Genomic DNA, 17,556 nt, shown 5'->3' with positions numbered 1-17,556 from the left:
TTAGAATTATATGAGTAAATGCTGTTTGCATGCAGGTGACCACTTCATGCATGTGACTTGCTGACTGGACAGCCCTGGGGCGGCTAGAGGGAGGGGAAATGCAGGCTTCAGCTCCAATTTTTTTTTTTTTTTTTGTTCATTAAAACAACAGCATTGATTTTCCCAGGTCAAAGCCAGGCCATTTCATGCAGCAAATCTGTGTTGAAAGGGATCAGAGTAATCATTTTTTACACGCTTGACTACTGCGTGCCAGCACTGAGCTTTCAGCCACATGAACATAGGAATGATTTAATAGAGGAAGTGGCAGCAGGCTGTTGTGCACGGTGAAGGCTCCATGCAACATGCATGACTGACTCGCACACCATTAGGCTGGGTGTAAATAAAACCTGCTCCTGACACTGCCACAGAATTGGCTCACTGGAATGCCTCCACCACTGCCCTGGTGGGAGCTAATGTTCTGGCTTTAGAGCCCTTCCCCCTCCAGCCTCTGCCTTTGCTGTCCAAGTGACTGGAGCAGCTCTTCAATGCAGTACCATAGTAATAATAACCAGCTTCTTAAATAATGCTACAATGCTGACAAATGCCTGTTAAACCAAAATCCAGCCTGAAGAGAGAGAAATGTTTAGAAGAGACTCTGGTTGGGTTTTTTTTTGCTAGGAATTGTGGGTGATGTGCATCTTCCCTGGAGCATCTCCCAGATTACTTGTCAACCTGCCACGCCGCAGGAGGGCTGCTTTCTGATCTGGTTTCAGCAGTGCTCATTCACCAGCTCTAAACTGCCCTGAAAAGCTCCTTTAAAAATAAGACAGTAATTCAGAAAGCAAGGTTAAGAAATGAACTGGATAGATAGAAATGAACTGTGTTGATAGAAAATAATTAGAAGTTGGATGTACATGAGCGTATTCCTTATACCAGTACAGAAACAACATATCTAGTATAGGTATGGATGGAATATTATAAACAAGCATTGCTTTATTCCAATAAGTAGGAAGCAAGTGATTTCTTGCCTCAAGTGTCCTCGTACTTCTTATCGATTCACAACAGTGGGCTTGCATAACAGTCAATACAGAATGTGGCCTGAATTATTTTACAGTGAGATGGACATAGAAAATTTTCTTCTGAATGATGGATCCTCTCAGTGTATCCTATTCCAGGTATTTGGATGTAACATGGTCCTTTCTGTGCAATCTGTGTAATCTGAGTTGTGAGGATGAGTGATTGCTGTTCAGATTTTCTGGCAATATAGACCTTGTTCTTTGGTGTTTGGAGTACTGACCTCAACATGGGAACCCTAAATACTATTGGCGAAATCCCCGCATCATCAGAGGGCATTCCACTTGAAAACACTGGCAATGACTTCCCCTTCAGGAGGGGTGCTGTACACGCTGTATGAAAGTCCATGGAGTGAATAGCTGTGTGCTCTACACTGGCAATAAAATGAGCTAGGAGGAAGGAGGTCAAAGGAAAGGGGAGGAGTTGGTTCAGTCATGGACAATTGACCATAAGTGCAGATCCCACTAGGAAATAAGAGGCAAAGTCAGCACCACATTTTAGACTCAAACAGAGCAGTATCCCTGTTGTCAGACAGTGAGGAGCAGCAGAGGAAATAGGATAGATAATCTCTGCTAGTAAGAGAAGTTTGATGCTACAACTGACAGCGGTGCTATTGCTGTTGGAGCCAGAGAAGGAATAGCTTAGGGGTACTGCTCGAATTAGCCAGATCTGGTTCTTATAATTTCCTTGGACTGTCTGGTGAGAAACACCAAAATGCTGAGCAACAGGCTCTGTACAGAAAGGCAATTTTGCATCTCATAACATTAAATGCTGTGGGAAATAGCTTTGGCTCCACATCCTGCCTTGGAGCACACAATATACACTTCTGAAATGTTGTTGTATCAAGTTACAGTTTCATTTTCTGTTTGAAACACCTTGAAATTTCTAGGACGGCAGTTGTTTTGCATCCCATTTGGATGTATTCTGCTTTGAAGAGATATGCATCACCCTGTTTTTCATTAAGATTTTGTACTTGAAGTTTTTGCCTTTACCTTTTTCACAGAAAAGATGCTCAATCTGGAATGTGTGCTTGGAAAAAGCCTAAGGGGAACACTCCAAAATATACAGAACTTAAGCAAAACCAGACTTTTTTAGAGCTTTTGCCCTGGTCAAAACATACTTTTATGAGCACACATCCTTTTGCAGTTTGGCAATTTTGCTGGTTAAGGTCAGTGTGCCTTTTTATCCTCAAAGTTACCCTCACATACCTTGGTCTGTATTTTTCATACCTTAAGGCTCCCCTGGGCTTGCTTTTGCTGAAATATGTTGTAGCTTCAGTGCCACACTTCAGTCAGATCTACTTTCACACTGCATGCCCTCATTGCTGTGCTACTCTCTTTATATTAAACTTAACCTGGTAAAACCTTACCCTATAGCTTAAGGTAGAGCAATAGATCTGTTGCAAAAGTAAATCTTATATCCTGTGTATTTTCATGGCTATTTCACAGTCTGGTTATTCATACTCAAACTAGGTTCAAGAGGGGTTATTCTAAAAGCGGGTAAATTCAAACTAAGTGAAAAACATATCCTTCAGGGCATTTAGCAAATGACATTTTGCTTTTGCATACTTCATGGTCATAAATGAACGTGAAGTTATTTTACCCTGGGTTCATCTTACTGTGTTTCTTTCAAATTGATTTTTGGTATAAATTTCTTTTTTGAATGGAGGAATGAATTCTATTTACATGGTGGGAGGGTCAGCCAGTTTGCAAGGGTGTAGAGGTGGGGCAGAGGAGGCGCAGAGGTGGGAGGGTGCTGAGATCTGCTCCTGGATCTGTTGAGCTCCCTGGATTCCCACTTTCTTCATAAGCCATACATAGGGAATAGAGGAGTAGTGTGCTCTAATTCCCACAAAGCATATTATTTATTATAGAGTCAAAATTTATGAGATCCTAACTCTGTCAAGTGTACCAAATAAATTTGGGACTTCAGATGGATATTTGCTATATGAATGGAAAACAACATTAATTTTAAAAATTTAATTGTTGCGTATTGTTAGGTTTGAGGAAGCTGTCAGTGCTTTGTGATATTCACCCCAAAGCTCTGCTTAGGCTATATCTCCTTACTGATCCCAATTAACATAAAATAAGATAAAAACCAGAGACTAAATGGAGAGGTCAGTGTCAGGAGCCTCCTGTCAAATGGCACCATTATTTTCTCTACCTGGGCTAATAAGCAGCCTATTAATCAGTGCATGTTTAGAGCAAACTAGATCCACTTTTACCTTACTGGAAAGAGGAAGAAGATATTTCATTTTAATTTCTCCTCAAAGCACTCTAGGCCTCAGATAAATCATCGTGAGTCAGCATTCAAGGTGCAGATAAACAGACATCTCTCTTTTTCTTTCTCCTGTGTCTCACACAGCTGTACCCCCTGGAAGCCCCGTGCAGGTCACCTGTGTCCCAGGGGAGCCCTTGGCAGAGGGTGGCAAGGAGGCTGTGTAGGCAGCTCTGCCCTGCTGCATTGCCCCCGTGCACCATGAGCTGCAGCCTGTCCTGTTGTCATAGCTCCCAGGCAGCCCAGACACGAGCTCTGGCTAGAAAAACACAATGAGTTAATGTCTCCTGCCACTGCTGCACTCTCAGCTGCCCCTCTCCCAAGGGCCAAGGGCTGTTAAAGGAAGCCTCAGGTTGGAGCCCTCCTTCTACACTGCAGGCTTCTGCTTCCCATTGAGCCAAATGGATATGAAAGGGAACAAAATGCAAAAAAATTTACTATCATTCCTCTACTTCATACCCCAGCAATCTGTTTTGCTTTGCTCAAAGTAGAACCCTTATGCTGTTCTTGTGGCAAGGTGCATTGGAGACATCCACCTGCATTTCTAGAGAGTCTTGGACCTGGACTTTGGCTGGAGACAGAGTTTTTTCCAGTGGAGTGGTTTAAAAGTGCTTCATTACACAAGAAGGTGGTTTTAACAGCCACAGTGGGGAAAAGAGGAAGAAAATCAAACATCACGGAAAAAGGCACTGAGTCGTAATTCAGCCATGCATGGAGATCTGGTCAGAAGGAATTTCCAGTCTGCTCAGTTGCTTCCTTGAAATGCTAGAGCTAGTCTAAAGGTATGCCAGGAAAGGAGATGTGACCATTACTGTGGGGCAGAAAGAAAAAATAATTAACGGCACTGGGTGCATTAAACAGAAGGTCAGGTCTGATGCTTATTGATATCGCTGGCTCTAAAAGCGGTCAAACAGCAAAGAGATTGTATTTACACTCAGACAAAATTTGACAGACTGCTTATGTAAGACACCATGGACAAAAGCCTCAAATGTATTAAAAAACGTATTTAATGCCTGAATCCTTTTGATCTTGAGTGACACTAGGATGATACTCATTGCCCTTCCCATCTAAGCAAGTGGAGGACTTGTTTCCCAGGAGGAGCTGAGCCTATTTCAGGATCTCTCCCTACATGAAATAAAATTGAATAGCCCACAATGTGCTCTCACCTCCCTTCAAGTATGCAGCTGTTCCCAGCATTTGGTTACCTTTCCCTACACTTCTGACAGGAGTCACCCTTAGAATCACAGTTTGTTGGGGTCTTCCCAAACTGTCTGTCTTCTTGTTGTCAGTTTTTGACTATTGTAATGGGTCAAGTCTTGCTTTTCCTTTTATCAAGATCTGTCTCTTCTCTTGATCAGGCAGTTTAATCTAGAGATTAACTGAAATGCATTCAAGGTAAGGGAATGCTGACATCATTGTCTTCCAGTGACTGGTACCAGAGAACTAAAATAACTCCTGCTTGCTGGTATTTGTAAGGCTTCATTTGTTCTGGCAGGAGTTTTTTTGCTGGGCTGCAGTTTAAGCAATAAACACAGCTATGGTAAGTGCCATAGGATGGCAATCTCAGGTTGTTTGCTATAGAGGGGCCTTGTAGAGCTCCCTGTCTACCCAGAACTCTGTCAATCAGCTCTGGCTGTGCTCTCTTTTTCCTGCATTGGGTTATCTCAGATGTATCCAAATAAAATCTCTGTAGACTAGGCTTTCCAATGAACCATTCTAATCCATTTTAAAGCTAGAATTTACAGGTTAATTACTTGTCTCTAACACAGACCTACTGGTTTCTAGCACAGATTATTGTACTCAGAAGTCATAGGATACGATGTGAATAGTTCTCAAAGTCAGCACAGAAGCAGACTCCCATGAATGAAACTAGGCAATACTTTCTTACTTGAAAATCCAAAAATTAGGCAATCAGTAGATGTTTTGGGGTTTTTCTAGCTTTTATTGAAGCACCAAGTTGACAGACATGTTGAAACTCTTAACATTCATGTCTCAATAAATGTAATGTGGGAAATTCCTATAAATGATTTTATCTTATTTTTAAAATAAAATCTGCATGATCATTCATCATCTCTTCCCTGCTGGCTGGCATCACTTATGTAGTTGCAGCCAAGAAAGCCAGTTAATAGTTTCACTCAAACTTGCTGGCTCCGGCTTTTGTTTTTGGCTTCTCCCATCCTTTTTATTCCTGCTGTGTCTTAGGGAAGACCCTGTGTCAGCTACAAAACTTTTAGAGTGGTTTTTTTTTTTTTTCCAACCAAGCCATTGTTTTGATTTTACTAAACTAAGCAAGAAAATGCAACTTGTTAATTTGTTTGTTGTTGTTGGGGTTTTTTTCTGTTTTTGTTTTTTCTCCAAACAAACCATACCAGGGACATACATTTTTTTCCTCCTTGCTCTACTGTAGGCCCTGACTTGGCATGTTATGTGGCAGGCACTTTGCAGAGGCTGGCTAGTGCTTGTCCTTTGACTGTAAGGTTCAGTAGCAGTAAAGAACTAGGAAAGTTAGGCTGGACCAGTTCCATCCTGCTGGCTTGGGTCCTTCATTGGCTTGCCTGTATGTGCTGAGACCTAATCAATGGGGAGCAGACACAGGCTCTGCCAGCTTCAGGGGATATGTGCCCTCTGAGTGCCAGATCCTGGAGTCAGGCACCGAGGAGCACTGAGGTATCGGCGATGGAGAGAGATGGGGAGACTGACTGGGTGATCAGAATCCAATTTTATTGTGGGATACAAACACTTATATACTATTTCAGGGAGACCAGTAATGTGTACTACTATGATTAGGTTAAAATCACATACACAAACTTATGCTTATAACAACATCTCTTGCTTGCAGCGTTTAATAGGATTTTCTTTTCTGGTAAACCTGTTTGATTTAATCTTCTTGCAATCTAGGTCTAATTTTCAAAGTTCCATTTGCTTTTGCCAAGGCATCCTGTGATCAAATCTCTCTATGTTAACCAGGTCCAAAGTCGATCATCTCTCTTGTGTCCCCCAACATTCCAACACTGAGAGTGTCACTCATGGTGGGTGGGCACTGCACATTGCAGCTCCAGCTCCCGTGGCCTCCCTGGGTTCTCCCTCTATTTTCTTCTGTGTCTGAGAGGGTCAGACATACATCACTTGTAGACTTCTCTGCAAAGGCAAGGAGAAGCAGTAGCTGTGCTAACATGCAGCGGGACTTTCTCCATTGGCAGGTTCCCAGAGGAGGAGGCTCATTCCGGCTCTATCCCTTGACACCGCCTCCCCAGCAAGGAAGCCAGCCAGCAGCCCCGGGGTGCGCTGGGTGGATGGGCCGCTGCGGAGCGGGCAGAGGGGGCTGGGGGAGCCCTTTGAGATCAAAGTCTATGAGATAGATGACGTGGAGAGGCTCCAGCGACGGCGAGGTGGGGACAGCAAGGTGAGTGCCATCCGTGCAATCTCCTGGTGGGCCTAAATTGCAAAGGTCAGCACTTAAAACATACGATTGGGAGGAATATCTGAGGTTGAGTATTTTAGAGTAACGATGGATTATAGACTTCATTATTATTTTAAGGCATTTTTCCTACCTAACCTCTGACACTTGTTGAAGGTGTTTGTGATGTTTGGAGAAACTTGTTGGAGCGAGGTTTCCACTGGACTTCACCCACAGCAGATTTGTTTACAGAGGAGATTGTGAAATAGTGTTGAGATCTTCACACAGGCTTGGATGAGGATAGTTGTGTTATTGGAATTGTTTCCACACTAGTGAGGGTAGCACAGTCCTCAGATGGTTTCATTTGCTGCACGTCTTTGTGGCTGCCACCCCTCAGAAGTCATGTGAGGCCAGGCTGGCTGTCTCCAGCACTGTACCTCATGCTGTTACTGTGCTCCAGAGCTTTACAGAAAATATATCTTCTTTATTAATGACTATGAATTGCTAGAGCTTTTCATAACATACTCCCTTTGTTTAAGGATGTTTCAAATTTGATATTGCTACCAGTTCTCTTATTTTAAAATATGACTAATGCATTACTTATGTACCAAGCACAGGGGTGTATTTAGGCTTTCAATACAGCAAGCAATGGATTTTCTACTCCCAAGAGCTTAGATTTTCTTAGCCAAACTCTGGTGAAAAAAAAGAAATGTTTTTCTACAGTTAATCTAATTTCAAGATGCTGCCTGGTATTAATTATTATGGTTTATTATTAACTACCATTACAAAGTCTCCAAAGCTCACTGATGGAAAACATGAAAACCAAACAAAAGCAATAAAAATAAAGCAGATGATGGATGATTTCATGCAGTGATTCATAAGCTTCCAGAATAAATGGCTCATTGTCAGTATTATTGATTGGAAGATCATTTCACTGAATGGACCTAGGCATTTCTTCTCCTCTTCACCTATTCTTTCCCTGCTTCTTTTTCCTGGCTGGCAGGAGGTGATATGTTTCAATGCCAAGCTGAAAATCCTGGAGCATCGCCAGCAGAGAATCGCTGAGGTCAAGGCCAAGTATGAGTGGTTAATGAGAGAACTGGAGGTGACCAAACAGTACCTGATGCTGGATCCTAATAAGTGGCTCAGTGAATGTAAGAGCATTGTTTTATTTCCTGAACTTATAGGTTTCCTTTGGTTTATTTAACAGGGGGAATGGAAGGAAGCAGAAATGTCTGGTAAGAGTGAGATGTAAGCTACTGTTTGTAAACTAAAATGAACCAACACAGGACCTTAGGGCAAGCTTTAGATTGACTGTCTTTCTAGAACCAGTTTCTATAACTCTTATTAAATGTTAACAGTAGAACTGAACAATCCTTTTTGCCTGAGAGCTGAAGGTTGAAATGGTACAGTATTCTAGTGGAGGATGTTGCCATTGGTAGATTAACGTTCACGCGTTTCAGTCCACAGCTCCTGAAAATGAGATTTTTTCTTTTGGCCTCAGATCACTCAAACATATGAGCAATATTATAAATCTGCTCTTCTACCACAAAATAACACTGTGGAGCAAACTTGTCCCTTGGCAGCAGCGGGCTTACATGAAATGAAATGAAATTTGGCCCATTTTTTATAACTATGGATGTGTAAAGTTCAGAGAGCTTAAAGGGCATTCACAGTCAAATGAAGAAGGACCTCATCACCTCTGAAGAAAAAACCATAAAGAGTACTGCAGTACTTATACAACAGTTTTTAGTATTAGCAAGCAGATAAGTTCATAACAAAGAGTTCTAGAAAAAAACCCACAGTGTGCAAAAGTTTATTTAGGATAATTGCAAGTGGCAAAAGGAGGCTGGCTGGTGTATTTCCTTACAACATCCTAACCCTTCCTTTAACAGCTGCTTTAAGTTGACACCAGATTGATCCATTCTGCAAAACAACCACAGTATAGATTTCAAGAACACTATAAACGAAGAGAGTTAAAAGGACAGTTTTAAAGAGAGAGAGAATTTGCTATGCGCTGCTGTCCCCTTACTGTGTGATGCCTTTGTTTCTAATTCCAATGTGGTAAGTGCAGAAAGCCTGGAGGGTTGCAGAGACATCAGGAACGAGATATGATGGGCAGTGCTGGCTCAGACAATGACACTTGGCTTCCATGGAAGCTGCTGGGCACTTCTGTTGGAGGGATTGATGTGTGTGCCTTCCCTTGCCTTGCTGGGAATCACATGGAATAGGGAGAGGTGTGAGAAACAAGGACCCTAGAGGTTTGTTATAAATGCAAGTTCTGAATTCAGCAAAGGGCTTGCCCTCCCAGAAGAGAGCAGCTATTTAAAGCTCTTGCCAGTCAGCAGAATGTGTGAGAAAGTACATTCAACATATTAGTATTCAATATATGCTGGAGGATGATGGAGCATGGCAAAGGCATCTGCAGTTCTGGTGAGGATGGCAGAGCAGATTGATCCAGAAAGCATCCAATGCAACTTAAGAGTATTTTTCACCGTGGGCAAGCTGCTGTGTCATTTTAATAGTCATTAAACCAAAAAGGCAACTTTCAAAGACAATGGCAAGCCAGAGGTGATGTTGTACTGATGAGTTTGAAGACTTGAATTAGCTCTGACTCTCCCACCAGTCATCACTAAGTATGGTCTACTTTTCCTATCTGTGTGTTTTCTTTCTCACAGTTGATCTGGAGCAGGTATTTGAGCTGGATTCTCTGGAATACCTGGAGGCCCTGGAATGTGTGACTGAGCGTTTGGAAAACCGTGTCAACTTCTGCAAGGCCCATCTCATGATGATCACCTGTTTTGACATCACCTCCAGACGCAGATAAAGGATGAACCTCAAGAGAATTTCAATGCACATCTCTGCCATCCTCCTTTTCCCTTCCAAACAGCATCCCAAAGACAAAAGAATGAGGATGAAGGTTGGAGTCAAGTCTCAGCTGTGTGTATGAGAGATTTGCTATACTATACAGAGGAGTAGTATTAAAAAAACAAACAGAACAAGCATGGAAAATGGAGATAGAAGGTTGTTGATACTCTTAGCCTAAAAGAGCACTTTGTGGAACCTTTTAAGGACATGTCTGTAAATAAGAACTGCTGGCAGAAGACACTTCTTTCCCTGCATTAGCTGAGGAAGGAGGAAAGGTGGTTGTGGGACTTCCATTGAGAGGTTCATTAAAAGAAAATCTATCCAGAAAAACTGTTCAAGTGCCTTGCAAATCTTTGTTATCCAAACATTTATGTTCATACTTTATTGTGTACAGATGGTGCTAGTCAAGAAAAGAAAAAGGAAAAAAAAAAACAAATACACTTTTGAAATGTATTTACAGCTTGTTTTTCTCTTGGTGTTTTCTCCTATTTCAGACTTGCTGTTTCTAAGTAACTTGTGTTTGTAGAGATATTTCCTAATCAGTACAACATATGAATAAATGTTAACTGTCTTTTCTTGTTACCAGAGTAAGGCCACTCAAAGAGAAATTCAGCTTTCCCAGATGACACAAACATATTTCTAGCAGAGAATAAGGTTTGTTTAAATGCTGTTCTGTACTCTCTTATATGCTGGAGAACACCATCATTTTCCCAGCCTGTTTTGCAGTGTATGAGAGAAGTGACATTACTGTGAAGTAAATATCTTTTCAATTTGATCCAACCCCCATAACTTGTTTTCTTGTTCATATATGTTTTGCTTTGTACTGGCTGGAGTTATGAATGAGGAGGTACTTTTATCCTAACCCCTTTTCCTGGTGCTAGTAACTTGCTGGAAAATTGTCCTCTAGGCTAAAGGTTCCCATGTTTATCGGTCCAAAAATGAGTGATTTGTTCTTTCTTGAGACTATGACTGATGACATTTAGCTTCACCTCTTTACAATCTATACCACTGCAAGACATCTGATCCCTGGCCCAGTGTGTCCATACTCACAGATGTACCTGAGGAGTGCAGGCTCTGCTCAGCTCAGCACATCTGGAAATAAAGCAAATGAGTAGATACAGCACTTCAAGCATGTTGGCTATGGCATCTTTACTAATCCTCAGTACCTGAAGCCATGGCAAAAGTCACATTGACATCAAAAGGACAAGGGTCAGCACCTCCCTATACATCCAGTTATTTTACTAGTTGGCCTCTTTATCTACAAAACAGTTTGTGGGAAGTAACATCCTTTGTATTTCATAAGCAAATGTGCAAAACTGGATTTTAATTACACATGAGCATGAAGAATAATTTTGTGGAATTAGGTTTCTTATTCCTCTATACTGAAATAAGCACATTCAGAAAATTTCCTCTCTCACATACATTTGTGCTACCCTTCTGTTGCTTATGAGGAAATAAGACTATCATTTAAATATACTCAAAATGCATCAATTAACTGCTTACTTAAGTGCAACTCTTCTTTCCCTGCACCATTGTATCAATTCCATCTTACAATATCCCAATGGTAAAATAATACTAGTTGATTTTCTAGTGGTTAGGTGAACAGAAAGGTTTTTAAAAAAAGTAGAAGTAACATTTGTATAGTTTTATTTTCTTTTAGTGCTCTACAACCTGTAATAACAACTTTTGCTCATTCTATTGCCTTTGTCACTGGATTTTGTAGAAAATTCTATTTACAATCTATAGGATTACTTGGAAAGGAAAAAGGTCCTGGATGAAAGTCACTTTATAGTCTGTTCCACAGCAATTTCCTATCACGAAAGTTATATTCTAAGAAAGTATTAAAGACATATCCGTTTCTCTCAGAAAAAAACCCCAACCAACTCTGAAAATCCCCCCAAACAATGCAATTTATCTGGCTTTCTTCTCTTTATAGCAATTTTGATAGCAGTTACTGTGTATTGGTTCTTTGGGGGCCATCTCTTCTCTGCAGGGCCCCACAGACTGAGTACAGCTGCAGAGATCCAAGGAAATCATCCCTGCACAGTCTATGAGTTACACAGGAGTGGTGATGTTTCCATAAACCAAGTGGACACATTTCAGAGCAACTGTAAAATACCTATTGCATGTAATATTCCTCACCCACAGTAACTCAATTATTTATTGATGCTCAATTTGGTACTTCTGCAGCTTAGGAAGAATTGCAAAAACATTTGTACCTAGCCATTGTTTTAAAGAGTAAGAGCATATGTTCACCCCGTTAATCACAATGGACAAAAGTTGATCCCTGAAACCAAATTGATTGATAGTGCCAGGGATGAATTTAGCATACTAAAAAATATGTACTAATTGAGCAGAATTGCAGTACTTACAAATATTTTATTTCTGTGGACCTAATTAGAGTGTCCATCAACTCCCATAATATACTAGTATTCATGTTCTAAAATCCATATGCATTCTTGACTTTCTGTCATTTCATTTCAGAATTTGCCACTATGTTTTAAAGAATTGTGATGGCTTAATACAAAAGAAAGGATGCAAAAATTTGTGGAGATTTAACATGATAAAACATTATCTTCTTGAAAACAGATTTTTACTTCAAAATTGATATTACTATAACTCAAGTATTTGGAAAACACATTAAGAATTCAGGACTTTATTATGAAATTATCTCAGTTTGCAGTAGCCAGCATTTTAGAGAAGATGCATATACTTCTGCAAGTCATCCAGGAGGCCCCATTCTTTAAGGCATTGTCAGCATAGTGCTGTTTTTATGCTGATTTTTTAAAAGGCATCATGTAGCTTGAAATACACAAGAGCAACACGAATGTAATGCCTAATCATTTTCACATTCAGAAATCAATCTTATTTCCCTGGGACAGCTTCAGCAGGAAACAGCAGTGTTAATGTAATTAGGTTTGAAGGTTAATTCTTTGTTTGCATGTGTCACAGGAGATCGCCGCTTTTCATTGTCAGGCTGAGAAAAACTGTGGAACACCAGCACTGCTCCACATCCCCTCCAGCACCTGGGGGCGCTTCCTGGGAACTGCTGCTCTTGCCATACGGGAACTTTATCCATACAAGGGACAGGAGTTGCTCTAGAGCCATAAATTCAAGTGTAACCATAGGCTGGAGACTTACCTGTGCTTAGGGTGATTCAGACATCTTTCTTGTCTGTGTCAGCTCTCCCAGCAGGGAGAAGCTGCTCTGGCTCTGGGAGCTGGGTCAATTTGTACTCTGAATGGTGTGGGAGAGCTGTAATTCCTGGTACTTTTGTCACACATCTGTTCTTTTGCCATGCATGCCTTGCATTTGCCTCAAAACAATTCTTTGTCAAGTCATTCAGATCTAAGTAATCCAAAGCATTACTTTACAGAAGGACAAAGAAGGAAACTAATAGTTCCCTTTCTTAGGTTTTCTTCTCATCTCACCTCCTCTGATAAAACCAAGGCACAATTGCATAAGGAATCAAACGAGTTATTACAAAGTAAACCCAGTTGTGAGGAAAATTCATCCCCCTGCCATTTTTGGGGGTATTTGCTGTTAGTTATATAGTAGAAGATCATGCTACTCTTGTGTATTTAACATCTTCTCATTTTGTGTAAAGGCCACACAGGGCTTTTGCTGAACATCTGTCTTCGATCCAGTCTAAGAAGACCCACTGCCATCAATCCTAGCTTCTGAAACTTGCAGGTCCATGAAATAGTAGCTGGCACAAAGCAATGGCATGATCCTCTGACATGATTCTTTGTGAGAGATGCATAGAATGAACAAAAAGGGATCAAAGAAACACACTGGCATTTTTTCTTTTATCTCTAAATGTGGCAATTATAGAGGCTGAAAGCTGGGAGTGATGCTGGGAATAATACATACCAAATCCCTTGTTTGCTCACAGAAAAGTCTGTCTTGAAGTGTGGGGTTTATGTCTTCACTTTTTTCATTTATCTCAATAATATGGCTGGTCTTAAAATAGGGACCTGTGGCATGGAATTCAAATGTGATGATAGCTGGAAAATACAGACTCTTTTACAAAAATCACCTTTTACAAATGTTTGTGATTTTGCTGTATCATTTTTAATGAGCTAAAAATCATCGTAGAAGCAAAAGCTGTACATGCACTGACAAATAGACAAACACACAGCCTGAGATGGCCCCCCTGCACATGGCTGAGGGGAAGGGGCAGAGCTGCTCACAGGTGGCAACATCACCACTCCCCTTCCCTCCTCCAAGGAGTGCCTGCCTACAAAACCTTTCCCCTTGCACTCACCTGGGTGAAGTTAACTTATGCCACACTATAGGCAAAGCTTATGCTTGAAGCTCGTTCAAGGGCTTCTTTTAAATGTTCTTTCTTACCCAGGTTCTTCTGTAGCCAAATTGCTGCAGTTCCCATGTAGAACCTGTTAAAACCTGTAAAAGTATTCCAGATGAACTATTCTATATTTCAGAGTTTCATGAAATTTCAGCAAGATATTTCATAATCTCAGCTGTTTAACACACAATTTCTGCATGTGCTTGAGGCATACAGCATAGTTACATCAACTAAGGGCCTGGACTCTTGGTGGTCTGTGAAGCTTCCTGTCTAGTCCTAACAGAGTTAAAATTGTAAATTGAAGCTTCTGCATTGCAGAAGCAAATTCAGTTCTCCTAAGCCAGAGGCTGAGCGACTCTGATACCAGTTCATATGATGGGAAGGATGGTTGCACAGCATCAGGGATGCACCAGCTCACTGCAGAAATCATTAAATACCAACAGGAGTGGATGATGACCGTGGAGAGAGGCATTTCTTCTCAAATCCATGGATGGTGGCATACCTCACTTAATCCTGATATCCTCATGGTCTGTGTTTTGTAACTCCCAAGGCTTTTGCATTGGCAACACACAGCAGTTTTTGAAGACACAAGGCTGGCTGTTGCTAGCTATCCTAAGATTTGTAAGAGGTTTCCAAATAACCACAGCAAACAAAACTGTGAATGATTTGTCAATGCAAAGTTAATAATCTCTCTCTGTCTCTTGCATTTATTGTGCGCTCATCCCAGGGTTATCTGAACTTCCATACCTGTTCCTGGAAATAATAAACCATTTTATTATTGTCTTTATCTTTTCTTCTTTTCCTTCTCAAGCAACCTTTCAAAACAAACACAAAAAAAAATTATCTTGGAAATGTAGCACCCTTTTGCCACCAAATTCACGAACAGCAGTTTCGTGCTCACTTATGCAAACTTTTGAAGCTCACAAAGGGCATGAAGATTCTGCAAAGAATGGAGGTGCTGAAAGTAGCTGAAAAAGTAGCAATCAGTAGCATTCAACTATAGTATTTCAAACAAACTACCTTCAAACACTCCTGGACAGGAAATAAAACACAACCCAAACCATCTTACTTTGAGTGGTCCTACTTAAGTATTGAGCAAACGTTATAATAATGGTAATAACTTGGTGCTTGAGGCAGTTTCAGCTATATTACATATTCTCTATATACTATAGATATGGATGTATTCACCCTCTTTATTGTATATGTATGTGTGTGAGTATTTACATGTAGCACACATACATATATTTTTATGTATGCATAGATACTAACTTTTCTACATTTTACTTCTTTCCCACCCATAGCTGAAACTGCTGGTTACTAACATCCACATCCACATCATATTCTATGTATGAAGGATATAATTTATTTGTAAACTCAGGATGTTCTTGTTTTATAGAGTTGCTTGTATTTTATAATTTATTTACACATCATGGTTGGAAATGCTTATCTAAGTGCTATGCATTGAAGTGTATGTTTGCTAAATCCATTTCACTCTGTCCATGGCTATGTTCTTTCTCATTATAACAGTGGTATAAAATAGGGCTAAGGAGGAGAGAAACTGATAGATGTAGAACTTATTCTGGTCCCATCATTGGGCAATTCCAGGAGAGGATATATCAGTAGTAAATATATATATATATTTTATCAACTAAATTTTATGGGGAAAAAAGGAGAAAGAACAGCATGAGGACAAGTTCAAAATGTGGAAAGTCACAGCCATTTCCAAGTTTGTCAACAAATGCATTGAACCTTTTGCCATTAAAATTGTAAAGTTTATTGTTTGCTGGCTAAAAAATATCCCTTTTGTGGTATTTGAGGTGTGAAACATTGTCAAAAATATGATGTCTGGAAAAAATCAAACTATAGTGGCATTAAATGTTTACTTTTATCTTACCAATATATCTGCCTCCTCCTCCTGACTCTTTCACTTTAGATAAGAGCATTTCATGGCATTTCATACTGGAGAATGCTTTTGACCCACAAGAGGATGTGGTATCGTAACAGTGAAAGTGAGCAAGAGAGCAAGATCAAGGCTGAAAATAAAATTACCAAAGGGGTTCTATCAAGCAAGTGTTACTGAGAAGCAAATTCACCAGAAAAGAGTACGGAATTGCAGGGTTTGGTACCAGTGACAAAAATACTACAAGCAAGCAGAGCAGCATTAACTTGCCTGCTGCTGTCCAGAAACACAAAGAAAACACAATCCCAGACCTGAAATGGTCTGGCTTTTGCATAAACTGGTTATGCATATACACAGGGATTGCTCTTTTGCATCTGTGAGCAGGGGAAAAATCTGAGACCAAACAAATATAAAAGACGTATTCATAGGTGTAATTTCTTATCATCTTTAGCAATTGTGTCACATTTCCCCTGGCCACCATGCAGGTAAGTAACACATGGGAGTGATAAAAAGAGTTTGTGTCCATTACTCAAGACATTTTTCTCTCTCAGAGAGGCAGTGGTGGCAGGCTTAGCAGGCCCCTGAGCTGCTGCAGTGGTGTGCACAATATCTGCTTGCCTTCACTCATGTTTGTGGCATTCCCTGTTGATATTTAAGACAGCACTTTGCTTGCAGAACAAAATGTGAATGAGCTCTCTGGGAAAATGCCCACCAACACCTGGATAAGACCTGATAAGGATGCTGAGCTCTTCCCATCAGAAGAAAACCACAGATCTTATTTCCTATGGGAAAGATTTTAAAAAACCCCAAATCAGTCAAAACATCTTTTACATCATCTGCTGGCAGATGATTTTCTCATATTCCTTACTTTAGGAGGGACATGCCAGGGTGTTAGGCATTAAATATTTGGTTATCAGTTTGATGAAAATTTAATAAAGTCCTTTCTTCTATTTTATTATTATACAGCAGAGTGGCAGATCTAGCAGTCACAGTTGCAGAGAATGCAGTTGTTTATGGTGACCTCTTTTAAAGGAAAAACATTGAGATGGATACAGTGGCAAAAGCTGGCAAAGATGGTGGGGAGGAGACAGTCTCCTCCTTTCCCCTCTTAGAGCAGCAAGCCCTGTGCTACCTTAGCTGCTGCCCCAGGCCAGTGAATTTGCATGCTGTGCCTCTCCACAGTATCTGTAAATGAAGATAAACAGCCATTTATTTTGTCTGTGGGCTGTTCAGAATAGCTCTGATTTGCTCTAAAGAGCTAAAAGGCTTATTGCCTACTTTGGAGGTGATTTATCTTCATTGCTGTTATCATGCAGCCGCATCAGTATTGAGGAGCCCAGAGTGCCTTACAGAGACAAGAACAGAAAAATGGGTTAGTGCAAGTCCTAGACTTTGTCTAAGACAGAACTGATGGTGAGGAGCTCTAGATGAGCTGCAAACAGAAACAATTCACTCTTGGTCAAATCTGGAGCCCTACAGACCCCAATGCCACATGCTTCTGCTTTGGGGCAAGACAGCAAGACATTCATGGAATGGAAAAAGGAGCTCAAGCCTGGCAAAAGTCTGGTGTCCTTATGAGGCCTGCCTGAAACTGTTGATACGTCTTGTAAAGTAATGCCCTAGCAATTACCATGTTTTGTCTTTAAAACCACTAACTTGCCAGACTAAAAATCAGGTTTAGGGTGGAAACCTGACCAACCCCATCTCCTTATGGAGCCCCAAATAAGCTCTCTAGCTATTGGAAAACCAGGA

At 40.7% G+C, this 17,556-nt stretch overlaps 1 protein-coding gene across 1 annotated transcript in view; it reads left to right on the top strand.

Annotated features, from left to right (window-relative positions):
- KIF26B (kinesin family member 26B) overlaps positions 1 to 14,894 on the top strand; it is a 274,047-nt gene extending 259,153 nt beyond the window's left edge. Inside the window, exons 13-15 of the mRNA XM_063151906.1 lie at positions 6,531 to 6,733; positions 7,731 to 7,881; positions 9,406 to 14,894. Coding sequence (XP_063007976.1) covers positions 6,531 to 6,733; positions 7,731 to 7,881; positions 9,406 to 9,554 — 503 coding nt within the window. The 3' untranslated portion in view covers positions 9,555 to 14,894. The remainder of the gene's footprint in view (positions 1 to 6,530; positions 6,734 to 7,730; positions 7,882 to 9,405) is intronic.
- The last annotated feature ends 2,662 nt before the right edge of the window (positions 14,895 to 17,556 follow it).

The sequence above is a fragment of the Melospiza melodia genome, chromosome 3 (assembly GCF_035770615.1).
Source record: "Melospiza melodia melodia isolate bMelMel2 chromosome 3, bMelMel2.pri, whole genome shotgun sequence".
Lineage (NCBI taxonomy): Eukaryota > Metazoa > Chordata > Aves > Passeriformes > Passerellidae > Melospiza > Melospiza melodia.
This window is presented reverse-complemented; position numbering and strand designations above follow the sequence as displayed.